Here is a 13,842-nt window from a genome sequence, read left to right as displayed (position 1 = left end):
ACCTACCTACTAGTTACCAACAACTATATTCATTTCCTCCATTTCCTCTCATTCTAATCCCAAAAACAGCTCTGGAAGGTATTATCCTCCCCATTTACAGATTTTTCTTAAAAATCAAAGCTCAGAGAAGTAAATTATTTCTCCAAGGACCCACTACTCCGAGTGGCAGAGCTGATATCTGAGCTCAGGTCTGACTTTCTAAAGCCCATGCCATTGCCACTCTGTCAAACCACCTCTTATATTGTGTACAGAGACTGTGCACAACTAGATTATAAACTCAGGAAACAAGGCACAGGGCCTGCCCTGCACTGAACTCTACCTTCATCAACCACCTAACAGATGCCTCCTACACCCAGAAGACACACCTATGTTCAAGCCTGCCTCCCCCGCTTGGTAGTTGGGTAAACCTTGGGCTCAACTTCATCTGTTGATGATAAAAATGCTCTCGCTGGTGGGATGAAATGTCACATAAAGCAACCGGCACCTGCTAAGCGCTTATAACTACTCAACAGGCGATGTACTAGACTCTATTGGAAACCTATTGAAGTATCTTCTCGGAGTGGACAATCTGGCCAGCAAAATAAGACAGATATGCATGAAATATCAGCCCTAATAAACAGCCATATAAACCAAGCTGGATATGCAACAAGTTATTTGCTATAGTTTCCAGGACTCTCAGATCTGCCATGAATCCATAGGCCAAGCTCAGAGGTTTGACCAGGGCCACTGTGAGGAGAAGCAAAAAGCCACTCAGGGAGGGGGACAGATTCAAGAAGGCCTAGAAGGAAGAGCTCTGAGAGAGAGAGAGAGAGAGAGAGAGAGAGAGAGAGCGCGCCGATTAGCCTGGCTGCTAGGGCGGAAAGTTCGAGGGAATGGCAGCAGAGAAACCTGGAAAGGGAGGCTGAAGACAATGGCCAAGGACCTCAAACATTACACTAAGAGACTTGAACTTTAACCTACAAGTTCTGGAGAGAGACTGAAAGTTCAAGACGGTGCTGACATGATAAAAGCTGGGTTTTAAGAAGTGCAGTCAACATGGCCAGATGCAGATGGAATGGGGTAAGCAAGGCTGATCGCTGAGTGGTGAGATAAGCAAAACTAAAGTTATTTGGGCCCACACTGGGGTGATGATATCTTTCCCCCAACCCAACCCTTCACCCTCATAAGCCATGAGTCTGTCATAGTGCCTCAGACATACTAGGTTCTAAAACCAAATAAGTAAATGGCTATGTGTCCATAGGAAGTTCCAGAGGTTAGATTGTGAATGGAGACAAGGGCTACCTGTCCCCAAATACTAAGGTAACTTCCAATATTGGGCATTTTCTTCTCTCTTAAATGAAACCAAGTCAAAGTCTACGGGGAAAACAGCTCCCCAAAGATTCATGCCCTTTCCTTGTGGTACAGTTACTGGTAAGAGTTTTCCTTCCCATCCGGATTTCATCTCCCTGGTCCCATTGCGTTTACTGGGGGGGTCACATGACTAGTTCTCCCCACTGAAATGTGAGTGTAAGTAATATCTGGGTCAGGGCAGGAAAAATGAGTGTGTCTTCACCACACTCCTTCCCCTTCTGCCAGCTAGGATGGTGGTGTCATAGAACAGAAAGGGCCCTAAGTCACACTTCTCCCTGGTGGAAGACAGCCGCCCACCAACCAGGAACACCCATTCTGGACTGCTACACGAAGAACAGCTAAGGCTCCACAGTGCCAGGCCACTGAAACTGCAAGATGTGTTGCCACAGATAGCATTACTCTAGTTAACAGAGCTGATAAAATCGCTCTGGGATAAAAACCCCTACTCGCACCCTAGGAGAGCGTCTGTTAAAGAAATACAAATACAAAACAAAACAGGAAGGTGATTCCAGGAGGAATGGGAATAGGATCCAAAGAGTTTAAGAAAATCTGATTCATGTCTTCCAGAAGGAAGAAGCATAAACACAGCCAAAGACTCAGCTGGCAGAGTCACCCCTGACAGAATGTGACCCTTTGACAAGAGTGGACTATGGGGCCTTACGGATGGGGAGGATGAAGAATTCAGATTCCTAAAAAGCATGTTGGCACAACCCCAGCCCCAACCAACGCTTCTCCTGGTGTGGGGCCAGTGGTGCCCACCAATCTCCACGCCTGACTTAGATGGTCCATGAAAGCAGTCAGATTACGAGAGAATGAAGGATTCCTCACTGTAAATGTTCCCCTGGGCCCAAACTCATTAATACCACACCCCTGTTGAGAGTTTACACAGAAAAAACCCTCAGTGTTCCAGAGAAACAGACCCCTGGAGTGCCAAGTCCTTGCGTAATCATGCATTTGGGGTACATTTTCTCTCTAACACAGAACAGGGTGTGGGTGTCTGTATTTGTGTTTTGGAAAATACACAAAAAACAGAACTAAAGATTCCCCTTCATTCTCCAACACCCTCCCTTCCCCACCCTAGGAGAAATCCCATCAACCCTGAAGCTAGTCTGAAATGAAGCAATTAAGAACAAGAGCCACAAAGAGCAGCGGCCTCTCTGTTACTGAGGAGGCTGCCGTGGCAGGTCACACACAAAGCAAACCCTTCCTCCTTGTCCTCACAGTCCTGGCAGGGACCCAGAAATCCACTGAACAGTCACCCTACTATGCCCCAGGTTCTCCACAGAAACCCAAACAAGGAACTCAGAACTTCTCATTTCTTTCTGTGGAAGGCACAACAAACACTGGGTTCCAAACTTCCCAAAACCCTCTGCCATCTATCTGCCCATAAGGTCCAATCTTTGTTCTACTTCTTCTCCTCCAAACCCTGCCCTCTTCTCTGATCCTAAAGCCAGCACCCAAGTCCAAGCCCTCTGTACCCCAACTCTGGGACCCTGTAATAGCCTCCTAACAGGCTCCTCAGTTTCCGGTGTTTCCCCTTCTCCAGTCCACACTAAACATTGCTTCCTCTGGTTGGTCATGTCACTCCCTTGTTCAAAAACCTTCAATGGATCCCTACTATCTAACAAAAGCTACACTCCTGACTCTGGTAGTCAAGGACACTCACGATTGGCCTCTATTTTTCTTCCTTTTTCAAGGTTATCATTATTCATGTTCTACTTTCATGGATTTGCTCATGGTATTTCTTGTACCTCTCTATCTCCAAGCATTTAAATTCTACTGGTTCACATTCTAATTAAATGTACTTTCTCCATGAAGCTTTCCTTGATCCTGCCAGCTTAACATTCCCTCTCAACTATGAATTCAGTCCACACTTAATCTAAATCTGCGCTGTAACATCACAGTGGCCACCAGCCCCATGTGGCCGCTGAGCACTTAAAACATGGCCAATGTGCCTGAGAAACTGAATGCTTAATTCTGCTTAATTTTAATTAATTTAAGTATAAATTTTAAAATTGATGCTCAAGATTCAGTTACTAGAAAACTTTTAAGTATATTTAGAATAACTTGGGTATGCAAGTCCAGTTTTTCAACTGTAAATTCTGTGAATACAGAATATTTCCAATGAACATTTTACATTCAAACTGAGAGGTTTTGTACATGTAAAATACACACCAAACTGAAAGACTTGGTATTTAAAAAAGAATGTAAAACAGCAGCTTGTTAATAATCTTTTTATATTGATGATGTGTTAAAATGATAATATTTTGGACATAATGGGGTAAATAAAATATATTAAGATAAATTTCACTGTTTGGGATTTTTTTTTTTTTGTTGTTAAATATGGCTATGGGAATATTTAAAATTACACATGAGCCCGGCCAGTGTGACTCAGTGGTTGAGCATCAACCCATGTACCAAGAGATCGCTGGTTCGATTCCCAATCAGGGTGCATGCCCAAGTTGTGGGCCAGATCCCCCGTGCGGGGCATGCAGGAGGTGGTCAATTGATGTTCTCTCTCATCAATGTTTCTATCTCTCTCCCTCTCCCTTCCTCTCTCTCTAAAATCAATAAAGAAAAAAAAGTTACACATGGGCTACTCAGTGCTGATCCAGTGCTTTCCTAACATTCTGTGTTAGCATCTGTGACTGTGGTTTATCTTCTCTTAACATCTCTCTAGGGGGCATTTTCCCTCATCTGTCTCTATATTAGTAACAAGAGCAGCAGCAATAGTAATGTAATGAGATTTATCAGGTGACAAACATGCTATAAGCATTTACATCTACTAACTCATGTCATCCTGACAATAGTCCTATGGGTTGGATGCATCACAATCCCCGTTTTGCAGATGGGGAGACTGAGACCCCAAGAGTTTAGCTGATACTTAGGAATTTGAGGTAATTTGCCTGAGGTCAAGCAGCTAATTAAGTGTCAAATCTGGCGTCTGAACCCAGACAGTCTTCAGAGCCCTTCTGCTTACCTATATGTTAACCACTCACCGTCTGCACTTGCCCCAATACTTAGCCTTGAGCAGGCAGTCAGGAAACACATATGAAATAAACACAACACAACCTCTCCTGCCTTACGGGCAGGTGGCTAAGCTGCAGCCACAGAAATGACAGTTAAAGATAATAAAAGAGCCCTGGCCGGTTTGGCTCAGCAGTTAGAGTGTTGGCCTGCAGTCCTGAGAGGCCCGGGTTCGGTTCCCGCTAAGGGCATGTACCTCGGTTGCAGTTTGTCCCCGGCCCTGGTCGGTTGTGCGGGTGGCAGCCACTCGATGTGTCCCTTTCACATCGATGTTTCTCTTTCTCTGTTCCTCTCTCTCCCTCCCACTCTACCTGAACAAAAAATGGAGGAATGTCCTCGGGTGAGGATAAAAAAAAAAAAAAAAAAAGATAATAAAAGAAATGGTGGAGGAGGGGGAGGGAATGAGGACAGCACTAGTACAGGACTGTAAGTTTGCAAAGCTTAAACAGCGACTTCTGCGACAAATGACAGCTAATACAGAGCAAGATTTACTTTTTGTGTTTTTAGGATATTGCTGGAAAACACATTTTCCTAGGACAAGAGCCTCAATTTCCTGGTCTAGGCAGGAGCCATCCAATTCTAACATCCCAGGATCATTAAGTAATGAAGCATGTAGGAAAGCCTAGAACATCACCTGTGGTCTGGCCAGCATCACTGCCATTCCCAAAATTTTAACAAGGAATAGTTCTGGGTGTATATTAGGTCCCTATGTACTATCAAAGAGAATTTTTGAAAATCAGTAAGGATACTGGACCAAAACCAGCTTTATGCTGACAGAAAGTTGGCTCAGGAACAGACTCCAGAAACAAGAATATCAAGATAGACTTGCCTTGACTGTAAGAATCTCCCCTACTAGTAAATATGGATTTGCATAGTAACTCCAGGCAAAACAAAACTGAAACTGAAATACCAACACTACAAAACTTCTAACACACCTTTCACCAAAACCTTCCATTTTTAATTCAAGTAAGACTCACAGGTCAAATCTTTCCATACAAGGAGGCCTTCCTAGAGGTGAAGGTTCATACACAAAGTTAGAACTGTTAGGCATCTTTGGCTGGAATTCCATGACAGTCTGGGAGACCCCTCTCAGGGGGGAGACCCAATTTCAGGCAACAGTGTTCTAGCAGACTGTGATGGTTAATTTTATGTGTCAACTTGACTAGGCTGAGGGTTTCTCAGAAAGCTAGCTGGTAGAATATTATTTCTGGTTATATCTGTAACATTGTTTCTGGAAGAGATTAACATTTGAATTAGCAGACTGAAAAAAGATTGCCCTCACCAATCAATGTATATGGGCAGCATCCAATCCACTGAGGGTCTGAATAGAACAAAAAGGTGGAGGAAGGGCAAATTTGCTTGATCCTGTTTATGCTGAAGCATCCACCTGCTCCTGCCCTTGGACATCAGCATTCCAGATTATCAGGTCTTCAATTCAGACAGGGACTTACAACTATTGGTGCCATCTACAAGCTGTAGGACCAGGAAAGCCACTGGTACAGTTCCAGTCCGAACCCAAAGACCTGAGAATCAGGAGAGCTGGTATTGTGTGAGCCAATCCCTCACAATAAGTCTCTCTACATTTAAATATCTCTATATATGCTATTGGTTCTCTGGAGAACCCTGGCTAATAGAGGAACTTACAGAAGACCCCAAAGCAACTATCACATAAAGTACTCTAGCCACAGGAACCACCAGCCTGCCCAATACTGAGATCGGTCAGGGGGCAATCAAATCAGCCCAGGGCAAACGGCCTGATGCTTGAAAGCCAGAAAACAAGAAACATCCCTTGTGAATTCAGCAGAGTCCATATGACATGAAGCGCAAGTCCAAAAGCTGAGGCCTGGGACAAAAGGAGGTGAAGAAGCCAGCCATGGAACCTGGAATCCAACCCCTTGAGGACAAAGCTCAAGTCTGCCCTTTTAAATAGTTGGGTATCTGGTTCCTCTGCTTATGCCTCCTCCCATGACTCAGGCCCAGGCTGTGTTGGTCAAACTACTTACTCATCCAGTCCCTGATCAAGACGAAACTTTGGTTCCTATGAAGATGTTGAGCCTTGTTCATCTATTCCAGAGAACAGAGGTGAATGGAAGAATTCCATTATCGACCCCACCATAAACCTCACCAGTCTCTCCTCACCTCTCCACTAACTATTACATGTAACACTAATGTACCCAGTCGCGCCAGCTTCCTCCCATGCCACCAGCCCCCCTTCCAGCTCAGTCTTCCATTCCTCCTATACTCACACCTCGTGCTCTCTTACTCCCCCTTCATCCATGTCTACATCCACTCATCTTCAGTGACCTTCCCTCTCCACACACTATCTCCCCTTCCTCTCACCTCTTCAAGGGGCAAGTTCTACCCCATGATGGTATGACAAGCGCTATTGTGGATCACCAGACCAAGGAATTCCATGGAAAAATTAGTCCCGTAGGCCACCCCTGAGACAACTGTGGGAATTCCATGGACATTTAAGTCTGAAAAATGCTGAATACTTCATCCAATCCTTACAGTTGCACAATGCACAAGAATATAGTAAGGGCCCTGAGAAATCCTACAGTTAAGAAGCTATTCAAACAGGACTTGAATAGACATTTCCCTAAAGAAGATACACAAATGGCAAACAAGCACATAAAAAGATGCTCAACACCATTAATCATTAGGGAAATGCAAATCAAAACCACAATGAGATATCACCTCATACCCATTAAGATGTCAGTATCCAAAAGCCCAGCAAATAACAAGTGCTGGCAAGGGTGTGGAGAAATGGGAACCCTTGTGCACTGTTGGTGGGGATGTAAAATGGTGCAGTTAGGAGTGCCCGGCTAGCTCAGTCGGTAGAGCATGAGACTCTTAAAATGGTGCAGTCACTATGGAAAACAGTATGGAGGTTCCTCAAAAAACTAAAAATAGAATTACTATATAATCCATCAATCTTCTGGGTATACACACAAAATAATGAAAAACAGGATCTTAGAGAGAACACACCCATGTTCACTGCAGAATTATTCATAAGAGTCAAGAGGTTGGGTGAATGGATAAAAAAATGTAGTATATAAATACCATGTAATTATTCAGCCTTAAAATAGAAGAAAATTCTGTCATGAGCTACATGAATGAACTTTTAGGACATTATGCTAAGTGAAATAAACCAGTCACACAAAAAACACACTGCATGATTCCACTTCTATGACGTACACAGAGTATGCAAACTCTTATAAATAGAAAATAGAATGGTGATTGTAGGGGGAGGAAGGGAGTTGTTCAATGGGTATAGAGTTTCAGTTTTGAGCAATGTGCATATAGTTAACACTATAGTACTGTACACTTAAAACAAAGAGGCAAACTTACTGTTAAGCTTTTTAACCGTAATTTTTTAAAAAGGCACTATTCAGTTCACTTCACTGTTTTCTTGACCACTGAATAAATTTTTTGTAGAACACCTTCAGAAACACAACAGGAATGTTGTAGGAAACGGTTTTGGAAATGCTATTCTATACACCAAAGGATCCTGAACTTCATGCTATTGCCTCAAATCACCCAATCCCTTTAGTTATTATTTATCTCAGTCCTTCATCTGCTCCTGAGGCCAAGAAAATTCATGTTTTCGGACAGGAGTCCAGTCTTGATGTTGTCCCCAGGTCACTATTGGTCTGATATAGTCACAACTATGTGGTCTGGCAACTTTAGGGAGGGGCAGAATGGAAGACAGAAAAAATGGACATCTTTGGGGAACTTTGCTCAAACAGGAATACCCTCATCTGTCACCCCCTCCATCATGGTGGGCCCTCATCAGTCATGTCTGTGCCATATGCCAACACACACACACACACACCCAGGACCAAGGATAAACACCAAGCTACTATCTCAATCTGGTATCTTGAGAGTAAGATAAAAAGATATAAATGTGGGAACTGCTGGGTGGCAACCTATTTACTATCTACCTTATTGCATGAGAAAGGAACTAATCTACACCAAGAGTTAAAACCCTTCCCATCCCAGTTCCTCTTGAAGACTAGCTACACTCCCACCTTCAGGTCCACTAGACACCCTACCTGAAGCCTTGACAATGCACAACTCCAGGAAGCACCATCGACAACCTGGAGCTGTGCCAGTGCAGTGGCCCTGACCCTAAACCCTTATAAAGCATTTTTATTGCTCAAGTACCTCAAGGCGGTTTCTGTTACCTGCAACTAAAGACTCCTAGAACATCAACCATATTCCCACTATTGCTTTTTACTTCCCTGGGCTTTTGCTAGGGAACTTGCCACATTGTTTCTGAAAAGCACTCTAAACCTCCCTGCTTCTCTGCCTTTACTCCTAATAATCCTCCTTACCTAGAATCCCTCTCCACCCACCACTTGTTCAACTCCACCCATCCTTCAAGGTCCAGTTTAAATGCCTCCCTGCCCATGAAGCCCTCCATCATCCTCCCCTCTCACCCTCAAACTTCCACAGCCCTCTGTCCAGATGTTCTTGATGGTGCTTCCAAATTTTACCTTGCAATACAGACATGTGTATGTATATCTTAACTCCATTACTAAACTATATGCTTCTTGAGACCAGGGCCATTCTCATCTTTGTGTCATGTACGATACCTAAGGCAGTGCCTTGCACAAAAGCTATAAAAAAATGTATATGTATAGGTGACTCTATGGAAGAACAGCACTTTGTATATTGTCTTATCTCTCTACTAAAACATAAGCACAGTGAGGGCATGAATTCAATCTTAAATTCATCTTTATAACCCTTTAGCACCATGACCATAAACAGGCAAGCAAAATTTGCTGACTTAATGACCTAAAGGAGTAGATCCTAGAATCCTTTCATCCTTCAACCTTTCAGTCCCATAACATGAGGCCTCCACCTCTCAAAACCCAACTCTCCCATATTTAAATCACTAGTGTTGTCAGAGGTAAAGGGCACTTATTGAGTTGTTTCCATGAAAGATGGAGGTTGGGGGGAAGGAGGAGGTGATATTCAGAATCATCTCTAAAACCTGCTAGGGTAGAGATAAATAATGACTTTATAAATCCTCTCCTAGCTATGCCAGAGGACAGGGCAGTCTGAATGGAGAGAAGGGAGCAAGGACAGACAATTCTGCTAGGAACAGGGTGTGACAGAGGAGTTGGGGTCAAGTGTGTCAGCAACAGAAAGGTCCAGACTTCTGCCCCTTTATTTATCCACTAATTCTCCCACCATTCATTAAAATCTGGGGCATCCATTGGAAACAAGGAAGCCAGAACCAAATCAACAGGCATTCAGTGGAAGCGGACTAGACATGCTTGGTTGTGGGTTGACAACTAGAATCTGATAAACACACTGGGTCTGGAGGGGAGAAGGAAATGAGAGGACAGACTGATGAGTTCCAGCCCATCTCCACTTAGTACCTGGTGGGCATCTCCCGACGGGATGATGTAGGCCTGGATCGGTTCTGTCACATACTCCATGTTCCTCATCGCTTGTCTCAGCTGCCGAAGCAGCTCTGAAGTTACCTTTGGAGGCATTCTGCCGTCTGCAACAACAGGAGAGTTTGTTCCAAAACCAGCCTGCCCCAGGCAACTCCATGACTACTCAAGCAGAGCCCTAGAGGAGCACCCGTATGTTCAGATGCAGCTTCAAACTGACCACCCCACATCAGACTAAAACCAAAGCTGACAAAAACTCTAAAGTTTACAGTTCTTAAACACCACTTCCAAAAGCCATTTGTGGCAAGAAAATCTGAGCTACTGATACTAATTTCCAAACTGATTAGTTACCTCTTTTATTTCTGAGATTTTATGCTAAGGAGATAATTAAACAAGTATACAAAGGCATAGGTGTTATCTTTACTAATAGCAGTAAGAATATGGAGGGAAAATACATGACTGGTTAAATAAATTACCACATATACAATAGTACACAATAAAACAATTAAAAATTACATAGTTTTAGCCAGTATGAATAAAACTGCCAAAAACATCCATATGCAGGTTTTTGTGTGGACATAAGTGTTCTTTGGGTAAATACCAAGGAGCATGATTGCTGTAAAGAGTATATTTAGCCTGGCCAGTGCGGCTCAGTGGATTGAGCATCATCCCATGGACTGAGAGGTGCTGGTTCAATTCCCGGTCAGGGCACATGCCCAGGTTGCAGAATCAATTCCCAGTTGGGGGTGTGCAGGAGGCAGCTGATCAAAGTTTCTCTCTTACATCATTGTTTCTGTCTCTCTCTCTCTCTCTCTCTCTCTCTCTCTCTCTCGCTACCTCTCTTTCTAAAAAAATCAATTAAAAAATATTTTAAAGGGGCATATTTTGAATAAAGCCATTCATTTTGCATCCCCACCATTAATAAATAAAAATTCCTGTTGCTCTACATGCTTGCCAGAATTTGGTGTTATCAGTGCTTTTTATTTTGCCAACCCATTTTTTTAAACAAGTAAAAAATGTTTTACTTAACTGAAAATGTTCTGTTTCAAAATGCTCCAAATAATGGAGTTCCATTGAGGCAACTCTACAACAGGTTATCTTCAAGGGCTGTCATCCTAACTCACTGTGGCATGTACCCTGCTACATATGGATCTCTTTTTGGTTCTTTAACGTTTTCATCTGCTTCATTCTCCTTCATCACCAGCACCTAGGGCTTCCATCTATCAGTCAATAAGATTATCTCCAATAGAATTCCCCTATGAGGTACCAGATTGATCTTAGGACTCAATGAAAAAGTGCCCCATTCATGATCTGCAGCAAGGGCAGCTTCAGCCACAGGCCTCAGGGCTCCACCTCAAGAATATCCGAAGGACAACGGTACTCAAAGAGAGTCACTGGAAACGGTCCTATTCACAATTCAAACATGACCATGTTCCTTGCATTACAGCTGCTTCTGAATACTTTTCAGAAAGGCATCCTTTTGTTTTATCTGATGTACTGAGTCTATAATTTTTCACCTATCTGAAAAAGAGGGAGCAGACATATCTGGGCTGACCTAAGTTTATATGTCAACACCTTCACTGAGTTCAAAATGAAGCCTGTTGTGACCTCATAAGTGTGCCAGCATCTGAAAACTTCATTATGACACCTTCAGGAGCTTCAAAACAGACTTAGCGTGTTTCCAAACCGTGCTCCTGAGTAACTTAACATTCTTACGTCAAGAAAAAATGTAGACTTCCTTTGGAGCAGTACTTCAACTTGGACTGCATATCAAAACTACCTGGGGAACTTCTGATTTAATTAGTCTAGAGTACAGCCTGGGCCTCTGGAATTTTAAAAGCAAATATATGATAGAAGCCAATATATTTTCTTTCAAGATCATTAATTTCTTTATAGACTCTGGTTTGTATTTGGGCACATTCTGACTTAAGGACTTTGATAGCACTGACTGAGTATTTATAGCGTTGACTGTAGTCTGTCTCAACATTAGTAGTCACTAAGTTCATCAATAAAGTCAACAGAACCAACGATGAGCACAAAATCCTCAATTGCAAACTGCAAACCATCAAAGGCAAAATGGAGTTAGTCAAAGACATCCTCTGCTTCCAAGTACCATAACCCATCTCCTCATCACCCCCTTCTGACCCTCATCACCATTTCCTGCCTTATTATCATATTCTCCAACTTGACAGCCCTCCTTAAAAGCATCCGTATCATCAGCTTTACTCTATTACAGTGGCATTTTCACACTTGCGTCCACAATGCCACCTGCCCCCATCACCACTCTTAACACTTCCCCTGATCCTTCCTTTTCATCCTTCACATTCGCCTGGTGTCCTTGGTCAGATACAGCCCCTTCTTTGTCTCCCTCCCTCCCTCACTCTCTCTCCCTCCCTCCCACTCTATCTGATGATAAATAGAAAAAATATCCTCCAGTGAGGATTTAAAAAAAAGAGAGAGAGAGAAGAATAAACTCCCAATACTGTAACCAATAGTTAGGATGGAGCAATAACAGCAACACGCAGTTGCTGAGGCAGTGGAAGCAGCTACCACTCCTGTGGGTCCAACGAGCTGGGTGTTGAGACAGCTTTGGCCACAAGAACAACATGCCTTGAAAATAACTGAGTGGAGGAGCAGCTAGAGCTGAGGAGGGGACAAAGCTGGTACAATTATAAGACCCCGCCACTGAGGTGGCAGCAGTTAAAAAGGCACTCAAGATAGAGAAGATGAAAGGCATGGCTGGAGATCCTCACGGGGTAATTTTTGTAAGGATTAAATGGGTTACTATATTTAAAGCACTCAGAAACAGTGCCTGGCACATAGTAAATGTTATGTGCTTGCAATTTTTAGAGTTAGATGCATAATTAACTAACTATGAGAACAGTGTGATAAATCGTGCAACAGGTGTATATACTGCCTCTCCTTAAGTCAGGGATCATGTCATCTTCATCTCTGAATCCATTATCTAGCCCAGCACCTAACACAGATGTATGCTCACTCAAATATGGCTGCATGGATATCACAACTTTGTATCTAGGATCTTTTCAGACTCAGTATAATAAATAGCAATGAACCTTCAGTGAAAGAAAGCTAGGATCTTAGAAGATGTCATATTATAGCATCTGTTCCTTCCACATCCCATTACTTTTCAGAAATGTCAGAAGCAGCCAAGAGCTAATCAGGGTGTGCAGGGAAGTGGAAAGCCAAGAGCAACAAACCTAGCCCATGATGTAACATCAGCCCATACACTGCCAAGTATTTTTAAATCATGCTTTAAAATAAGTGACTCATTTAAAAGTCTCTTGCATATGTGGGTCTGCTTTTAGAAATAAGTTCCTAAACCTTCAGCCTTTATCACAAATAAGACTTTTCACTCCTTGGAAGTACATGAAAAGCACATCCTATTTACCTCACTGGGTGGCTAGAAGAGTTTAACATGACAACATGTGTGAAAGTAACATGCACAGCATATGGTACATTGTAGGAGCTCAAGAAATATGATTTGAATCTGGATCTGAAGCACCAGCTGGGATTCCTGCATGTCTTGTTATTAGAATAGAAGGGGAAGCTCGCTCCCCTCCAGGGAGCATGCCAAGTCTTTCCTTCCCCTTCTTCTTCCCCCACAAGCATGTATCCCTTAAACTCTAAGGGGCCCCATGAGACTTGCAACTAGGAAAGCAGAAGACAGCAGCAGCTCACCATGGGCTAACCCCCTGAACCTGTCTCCAAGGCCCCTTTTCTCTGACTTTCCAGGGAGCCAAAGCAGCCCCGCCTAGGCTCATTTCTTTCCTATAACATTTCTAAGGAGCCAAAGCAACCCCGCCTAGGCTCTCTCCTGTTGCTTCTTCTGTCCTAAGCCCTTCCTGTTTCATGACTCCAGCTTTAATAAATGTACTCTCAAAATAAAAAAAATAAGAAAGAACAGAACGGGCTGGTTTTCTCCAATTTCAGCTTACCACACACACAGATGTGAAGCTGCTCTTCCAGCATCAATAGCTTTAGAGGTGGTGGTTTGTGTCACTGTCCCACGGCTGGGCAAGGGCCAAGGGCTTTACAT

The 13,842-nt window shown here is 43.2% G+C and overlaps 1 protein-coding gene across 3 annotated transcripts in view; it reads right to left on the bottom strand.

Annotated features, from left to right (window-relative positions):
• Nucleotides 1–13,842, bottom strand: part of XPNPEP1 (X-prolyl aminopeptidase 1) — a 54,750-nt gene that overhangs the window by 31,255 nt on the left and 9,653 nt on the right. For all 3 annotated transcript variants that reach the window (XM_036265021.1, XM_036265022.1, XM_036265025.1), the window contains one exon: nucleotides 9,768–9,892. In XM_036265021.1, the coding sequence (XP_036120914.1) occupies nucleotides 9,768–9,892 (125 nt within the window). The remainder of the gene's footprint in view (nucleotides 1–9,767; nucleotides 9,893–13,842) is intronic.

Source organism: Molossus molossus, unplaced genomic scaffold (assembly GCF_014108415.1).
Source record: "Molossus molossus isolate mMolMol1 unplaced genomic scaffold, mMolMol1.p scaffold_m16_p_17, whole genome shotgun sequence".
Taxonomy (NCBI): Eukaryota; Metazoa; Chordata; class Mammalia; order Chiroptera; family Molossidae; genus Molossus; species Molossus molossus.
Note: the sequence above shows the minus strand (reverse complement) of the source record. Positions and strands in the feature narration are given on the sequence as shown.